The sequence below is a fragment of the Arachis ipaensis genome, chromosome B04 (assembly GCF_000816755.2).
Source record: "Arachis ipaensis cultivar K30076 chromosome B04, Araip1.1, whole genome shotgun sequence".
In the NCBI taxonomy this organism is placed as follows: domain Eukaryota; kingdom Viridiplantae; phylum Streptophyta; class Magnoliopsida; order Fabales; family Fabaceae; genus Arachis; species Arachis ipaensis.
In genome coordinates this window covers 14,361,793-14,370,172 of record NC_029788.2, presented here as the reverse complement: position 1 = coordinate 14,370,172, position 8,380 = coordinate 14,361,793, and the positions used below count along the sequence as shown (strand labels likewise).

The window sequence follows — 8,380 nt, the reverse complement described above, 5'->3', positions numbered from 1 at the left end:
TGATGCTTTATTCACTGAAGACAAAAAAAAGGCTCTCCTTGCTCTCTTCCATCATCAAGGCAATGATCTTCCTCACACTTCCCTTGAAACTCAAGCAATCAACACTATAATTGCACCCTCAGCAAGTAGACACCACATTTTGTTCATTTATCATATTTTCTTTAATTCCGATTATTGGATCATGACACAGGTGCCACTGTCCATGTCACTTTTTCCTTAACTGCCTTTTAATCACATCAAACAATTGATCCAATTTTGATCAAATGTCCAAATGGAACTGAAACCATAACTACAATTTGTGGCATCGTCATTTTATCCAAAAATTGGACCTTAACTAATGTTCTATATGTATCATCCTTTAAATTCAATCTTATTTTTGTCTCTAAGAAAACTAATTTGCTATCTTGTGAATTTCTGTTCAAAAATACACATTATGAGGTCTAAGACAGCCATTCCTTGAAGATGATTGGGTATACTGAACAGAGGAGTGGCCTAACATACTTAATAGTGCTACACCAAATGAAACTGCCTCTATTACCAATAATTCTAAGGTTGCATTTGTCACTACTAATTTTACAGATTCTGAAATCTAGCATTGTAGAATGGATCACATATTCGATGATAGATTATAAGAAATGAAAAAATAACTATATATCAACAGAAACCATGAAATTTAATTATCATGGTTACTTAGGTTATTTAATGGTATGTTTTGAGTTCAATCTTTAATGGTGTATTTAGTTAGTGTCTTTAATACATAAGAATATACATATAAGGGTAGTTCTCTGATGGCCAAGAATTTGGTAGCTAAGAAAGGCCAAAAATTGATCAGCTAATAATTTGGTAACATGTAACAATAAAGCTTTCAAGAGAAGTCTTAAATAAAAATGCTAATGTTTGATATAGACTAAATAAAGCACGGTAACTTTCCTTCTCTTACCACAATGGCAATATTAGAAAAGCACGGCCAAAAAATATTTTTTTTGTGGCGGTTGAGCAGTGGTAAAAAAACAAGCCAATTGCAGTCGAGCTAAAGGAAGGAATCATCACTTGCAAGGGACCAACGATGGCTGCCTTGGTGGGAAGCGATTTAGAGATGATGATGATCGACGATTCCTAGTAGACACAGTAGGAGCAGCGACAACAAATACATTCGTTGTGGTGGAGCTGACTCTGTAGAACGCCGTCAAAAAACCGATTTGCCGAAGAAGAAGAAAAATAACATCGGAGAAGCATCGGTTGCAATTGGCCAATGCTGACTGTGTCGGTGGGAACCAATTTAAAAATACTAATAAGATATTGAGAGATGTTGATCAACGTCAGAAAAGAGGAACACTGGTTCCAACGTTGCCGTGAAGAAAGTAGCGCTGCCGCCGTGAGGATAGCTTGCTCTTCTCTCTCTCTCTTTCAAAATTTTAACCAGGGTCCTTCTTCTCTCTCTAATTCAGAACTTTAACCATGTTTAATTAGTAAATTTAACATTTCTAATCTTGGTCAAACTATGATTCTTGTAACTTTAAACTTGTCACATGTCAAATTTGGATTCGTTGTTGATACTATTTGGCCACTTTAGCCACCCTTTTTAAACAGCCACCAGAGAACAATAAAAAAAAATATAGACATAAAAACAGACAAATTTTTTTAATGTATTTGGTGATGATGTATATGACACATTAATACAAACCAAATATTAATTTTACTCTTTTTAAAATAATTTCTGCTTTCCCATCACCTCTACCATCGCCACCACCACCATTATTGCTTTCCACCATCACCACCACTAATATTTTAACATTAACCCAAATTACTACTAGCAAAAACTCTATTTCAATAATTAATACAACAATTCTTATTTTTTTTTAAAATGAAACAGATACTGAAAAAAAGAAAAAAAAAAGAAAAAACACACTACTAGAAAACTAGTTATTATAGACGGATATTTCCAACGGATTTTATCCACGGAAATATAGACGGAATTTCAGAGGAATTTTTTTTGTCGAAAAACAAAAAAATGAATTAGTATAAATTACAGACAGAAAACAAAATCCGTCGATAATTCTATCAGTAAAATTAATTTTTTTTCGTGGAAAATAGTTACAACGGAAAATCCGTCTATAATTCAATAGACAAAACGCTGCATTTTATTAAATTATCCATCTGTAATTTAAAATTTTCTGTCAAAGGCTATTGAGGTGTGTTCCAAAACCGGCCCCAAGTAGGGTTTTCGCTGTCCAAAGTGTGTTCGACTAATCCCTTATACTCTCACAGCATAGAACCCTAAGCAGCACAACACACTTTCTGCTTCAACAAGTTCGTCTCCGTTTTCTTCTTTCTTCGATTTGCATCTCTTTTCTCTCTCAATCTTTACACTTAGCTAACTATCTATTATGTGTTCAATTTTCGTTTGCAGGAATGGCTGACGTAGTCCAAGAGGTTGGCGTTGTTCCAGATCCTACTCAGATCGATGTCAAGCTTTTCAACCGCTGGAGCTTCGATGATGTTCAGGTACTTCTTCTCTCCCCTTCTTCCTTTAATTAAGAAAGAAAAACACCAATTGTTTTTGTCACTCTACGAATTGATGTTTTGTGAGCTAAAATAATAACGAGTTTTACTTGTTGTTTTCTGTTATTTCGTATTTGAATGTTTAGCTTTAAGTTCAGCGTAGTTTGTTTTATGGAGCAATCTGTTTCAATTATTAATGAAATAAAAAAGTTTTAATATAATGCATTTCATTTTTTCTATTAAGATGAAGCTAATTGTGAGTTAAATTAACTAAACCGTGGACCGAAATTGTTAGATCACTAGTTTGTAGCTCAATTGGTAGTTAAAGTGGCTATTGAGAAATATTTGAATTCTGATATAGCAATCATAGTAGAACCTTAGTGATGTCAAAAACTTTGAGGCTATTGAGGTTTTAATACTTATAATTAACCCTACAAAGTGAAACATAATTGTTCGATGCACTTCCGTGTTAGCAGTTTTGGTATGTTCTGTGATAAATTATAATTCATTTGTTTTTACACTGGCTGGGTTTTTGGCTTGCTTGCAGATATTTCTATCTTGGCCTATTCGATAGCGAACTAGAGGCTGCAAGGTTTTACCAATCATATATCGAAATTCCTTACACTAATTGCCTTAAAAAAAATTTGGATTCCTTATTTTTAATCCCTTCACTCTTCTTTTTCTTTTCTGATATTTTAGTGTTCTAACATTGCAAAATTGATTAACATAATATTTCATCTTAGCTTTATAAAACTAAACATAATATTTTACTCTCCTCCTCCTTCTCCTCCTAAGCTTCTTCCACTTCTCTTCTCTTCTCATCTTTTCATTTTAATAAAAACCAAAACTACTACTTGTCTCTTTGCCTCATTGCCAAAACCACCATTGCCTTAAGCTTAGTGTGAAACCAAATCACTTTCATTCATTCATATACATCAAGAGAGAGAGAGAGAGAGAGAGAGAGAGAGAGAGAGAGAGAGAGAGAAGAATACTATATATTCATCAAACTTTTTCCTTTCCTTTTCCCCTTCATTTTCACCAGGATTTCAGATACCATTTTCCTCAGTATCAACTATCAAGTATCAACTCTATTACTGCACGTGACTTCTTTGACTATCAAGCATTTTGATTATTATTATTATTAGTTTTTTCTTCGATTGTTTTGTTGTAGTGCGGCAGTGATTACAGTGTATTTGATGAGAACATGGAAGGGAGCATGATAACCATAGCAACTATTTTCCGCAATTCAGATTTTCACTAGCAACACTTTTAGGTTTCTCTCTCTCTCAAAATTTTTTTTTGTTGGTTTAGGGGATTATGTTTGTGAGCATAATGATTTAGTAGTAGGTTAGTTAATTGATGAATTGATATTGAATTTCAGGGAAGAGTTTGAGACAGGGGAGTGTGAAACAAGGGATTCATATAGTGATACCTTGAGCGATGAGAGTGAGTGCGAGAAGTTATGGAGATGGGATGGGAGTTCCTCAGAAGAAGGTGGAATGAAGAATGTAGAACAAGATTCTCATCAATTGCATTTTAATGATAGATTAGGTCATCTCTATTGCCAATACTTTGAGAGATCAACTCCATATGGAAGAGTTCCTCTAATGGATAAGGTAATTTAATTTTCTTAGGCCATATCTTACTTCAACAACTTTTATTATGTTTGTTTATTGTTACTACTACTACTACTACTACTTCCTTTAATGGGGGTGCATCATTCATCTATATCTATCTTCTGCTTTTTCTGACCTTAATGAGGTAGGAACCAATTGATTAGCCATAGAATTTTGGGAAAGTACTTAAAGGTGTTTTGATTTAACCAAAATTCCATGAATGATAGCTAGCCATCCGTAGAAGTTAGGAAAATGTTTTTATTAATTATACATTTCTTTATAAAATTTCCCTTTTCTTCTTTTAAATTAAATAAATAAAAGTTCCTCTAACTTAAGAGTTAGCATTATAAAAAGAAAAAAACTATAAAGATTCCAATAATGATTTATGAACCTTTTTTTTTCTTTTTTTCCAATAAAAGTTACCACCCTTTCAACTTGACCTTAAGTTCTTCCTCAGAAACAAACTTCTCTTCCTGCACTGGTTCTAATAACACATAAGTTTCAGTCCTCTCATTCGCCCTTCTTCGCCGCAGCCCAAAAAATTGTTTAGAGAATAAATACAAGTACTACTTGTTTAGAATTTTGGTTCTTATATGAAAAATTATTAGTTGCTTCTAAGCTACATCTCATAGATTTTCTGGTTGCATGACACATTGTATACATATAATCCATTAGTCTACTATACTATGAACACTGAAGTTCTCAACCCTTAATTGATCTCAACCCTTAACACTTGAAGAGTTTAATATTTCAACAACAACAAAATCAGCAGCAGCAACAAGTGGACCATTGATCAATTCTTTGGTCATCCTTTCAAAACATTTATGTGTCCTAGGTGGGAGAGATATTGGGAACTTTGATCAAAACCTTCAAAGCCTCCTTCTGACCTTTCTTCGATGAACTGTCATCATATTTGACACCTATGTGGGTATGTTCCTCCCAGAAGCTGTCACTTCTCTTCTCTAATTAGTTTTTCTGTTGATATTAACTGCATTTTTATTATTGAGCTGGTCATTTAGCATTTTGATTTGGGTACTAGATCATATTTGAAGTATATGTAACTGTTTATACTTTTCTGTTTTCTAAGTTTTAGTTGCACTGAATTGTAGTGATGGCTCTAAAATGTAGGATCTGTGTGATAGCAAGTTAGCAACAATTTCTGACCATATTATTTTTGGAATATTCCTGAATTCTTCAAGTCACACTGTTGAAAGCTTTAGTTCAACGATGAATCTTCATTCTTGCTCTGGGAATTTAATTTGGCTGTGGGTTATGTTCAAATAAATTGGGAGTTAGAGATGAGCCTTGGTGTTTGTGCGGAGTTTGGTGGATCTCTGTTCAAACCTCTGGTTGGAGGTACTGCTTTGTTCTGTAATAAAATTTGTTGATCTGTATTGCATTACATTATTAACAAGTTAGTGGCTCATTGTAGAGGCTCTGTCGAGGTTAAATGCTGTGATCCAGCATCCTAATGCTCTTCATTCAGATAATGTAATGGCATATGATAATGTTGTTTCAGCTCTGGAAAAAAGTTGCCAATTTCATCAGGATAGTATTGATTCTGCCCAGGTCTTTACATTTTTTCTGTTAATGGTCACTCTTATTGTTTGGTTTGTTCATTAACATCTTGCCTTATCATGGTCTAATCTCTGTGGAGGCTGAGTTTTTTAATTGTCAGGTTGAGATGGCATATGCTTATTTAATCTTTTTGCAATCTTCTGTTATGTTTACAGGTGATTCCTGCATGGTTGAACTGTTTGCCAATAAAAGGTGATTTGATTGAGGCCAAAGTTGTCCATGATCAACTTTGTTCCATGGTTGAAAGGTAAGGAACTCAAATTTTCCTTTTTAGTTTCCTAATGTAGTCCCGCATTTACTCTTTTTGTTCTAATTCTTATTTTTGTTTACCTGTAGGTCTGACAGTGAGCTTTTGGGTCCAAACAATCAGTACCTTCCTAAAATAGTTTCAGTTTTTGCTGAGGTTAGTTTTTATCAAGCATTTGCTGCTTTGATGTGCCAATGCATATTTGATTTGATTTAATTTGATTTTCTATTTAATGTTGCCCATTTTATGCGATGTAGGTTTTGTGTGCTGGAAAGGACCTCGCAACGGAACAAACTGCTGGCCGCATGATTAATCTGCTCAGACAGCTTCAACAAACTTTACCGCCTGCAACTCTTGCTTCTAGTTAATGGTTGCCCATTTTTTTGGTCATCTCTGCAGCCACAACAACAGCTTGCATTGCAATCCATCTTTTCTTCATAGTTTCCATGGTTTTGCTTCCTTGAAGTCTATTCTTTCTTGATAGCGTCACATCTGAGTTCGCTATTGGTGTCTTGCACTGCTTGGGGACATGCTTTTTCTGGTTTGGTGGTCTCTCAATATGTTACCCATTCTTTGCCATAAGATGGTAGGCATATTCCTTATTTTTTTTGGGTATCTTTTTATTGAGACAGTGAGATATTGGATAATGGTGTTGAAAAATAACATCCAATTTTATAGGTATCGTGTAATAAATATTATGTTTATCTATGAATATTATGTTTATCTATGTTATTTTTGACTTTCTTTTTTTCAATTTACAGTGTGTTTGATAGAGTAAATTTAGAAAATAAATCTAACGTATTTATTTTGCAATGGAAAAATTTTAAAAAAATTCTATTTTACCTTACTGATAAATTTACTGACGGATTTTCTTTTTGTATTTAAAGTGTGGGATGATTTTTCAAGGTTCAAATTACAGACAAAAAATCTGTCAAAAAATCTGTTGTCAATTACCGACGAAAAATCTGTCAGAAAATCTGTCTGTAATTATAGATGGAAAATTCGTTAGAAAATCTGTCTATAATTACAGACGGAAAATTCGTCGGCAAATCCGTCTATAATTACCGACGAAAAATCCGTCGGAAAGTTCGTCATCTTCGGAAAATAGATGGAGAATTTATAGAGAAAAAATCCGTCGGTAACTGGTAAAAATTCGTCGGTCATTTTTCGACGAAAAAAAATTCGTCGGTAAATAATTTCCGACGAGGCTTTTACAGAGAGACAAAATCCGTCGGTAACCAAAAATTTGTTTGTAATAAAGACTAGATCTGTCTATAAATCTGTCTGTATTAATCCATTTTCTAGTTGTGACAGAGGTGAGAGGAGAGAGGGTGGGGGGAGGTTGAGCCAGTGGAAGTGGAGGGGCAAAGTGGAAGTGGCACATAGTTGGAAACACGACGGTGGTAGAAGACACGACGGCGGTTGGTCGCTACCTCAATGCCTAGCGATTGAGTTCGCAGATTCATGATGATAGTAGAAAACATGATGTCCCCATTGACGGCAAGTCTTTCTCCTTCCTTCACATCGGCAACTAACTTTGTAGATATGGACGAGGTGGAGTAGAGCGGCAGAGATGACGAAGTGAAACAGGAATGAAGAAGAAAGGAGGGCGATGGCGAATGAAGCAAGAACAGTGGTAAAAAGGAGGGAGGAGAGGGATGAGGTAGGAGGAAAGAATAAGGATCGGAAAGTGATAAAAGAAAAACAAGGACAACATGGATAATCTAAAATATAGTTAAGGTTAAAAGATCACATTTTGTGTCTTATGCATTATGTGATATTGAAGACATGTATTTTGTGTATATACTATTATGTTCATTAAAAAAATTGTCACAAAATAAATAATAGACATGTATCACCGTGTCCATATTTCTCTAATCAAAATACAGTTTAAGAACAACATGTATAGTAAATTTTATGGTAGGTCTCTTAATAATCGAAAGATAAATTCTGAAACAGATAAAAATTAGCCATTAACTATTGGTCAACAGATATCATAGGAATTAATATTTTTTTTATTGTACTTTTATTTATATAATTGCTATTAATTTGTTTCTTTCATTATTCTTTTTTTTTTTAGTGAATTTGAATAAGTTAAAGAATCTATTTGAGTTTTTATATCTTCACTCTCGCAAAAGATTATATCTTTTTATATTAATGTTGAAATATCATTAATTTTTGTTTTTTTTTTTATGTGTTTTTTCCTCTAAAAATGAGTTTCTTATTTATTCAAGAAGATCCAAAGTGACATCATTTTTTTTGAACGGAGATGTTTGATAATAAAAAAGAATTAACCAAAAACAAATAAATTTTGACTATTTTTTTTCTTCTTAGTATTATCATTTTTTAAATGATGTTTTTACAATTCAATTATCCATATTTGCTTATTATATCCGAATTAATAGTATGTATATAATATATCGAAATTATTTCATTT

The 8,380-nt window shown here is 33.4% G+C and overlaps 1 protein-coding gene and 1 long non-coding RNA gene across 3 annotated transcripts; both read left to right on the top strand.

The window, feature by feature from the left end:
• On the top strand, window positions 2,200-3,727 carry LOC110270935. 2 transcript variants are annotated; one of them, XR_002360730.1, is made up of 4 exons: window positions 2,200-2,310; window positions 2,411-2,505; window positions 3,050-3,094; window positions 3,674-3,688. It is a non-coding gene; the product is annotated as an uncharacterized LOC110270935 (long non-coding RNA). The 2 variants fall into 2 exon arrangements; XR_002360729.1 differs by lacking the exon at window positions 3,050-3,094 and having other exon boundaries at window positions 3,674-3,727.
• Window positions 5,598-6,539, top strand: LOC107637610 (importin-5-like). The gene is made up of 4 exons (XM_021120145.1): window positions 5,598-5,687; window positions 5,852-5,943; window positions 6,033-6,099; window positions 6,201-6,539. Exons 1-4 carry the CDS (start codon window positions 5,613-5,615, stop codon window positions 6,309-6,311), a joined length of 345 nt encoding a protein of 114 aa, XP_020975804.1. The 5' UTR covers window positions 5,598-5,612; the 3' UTR covers window positions 6,312-6,539.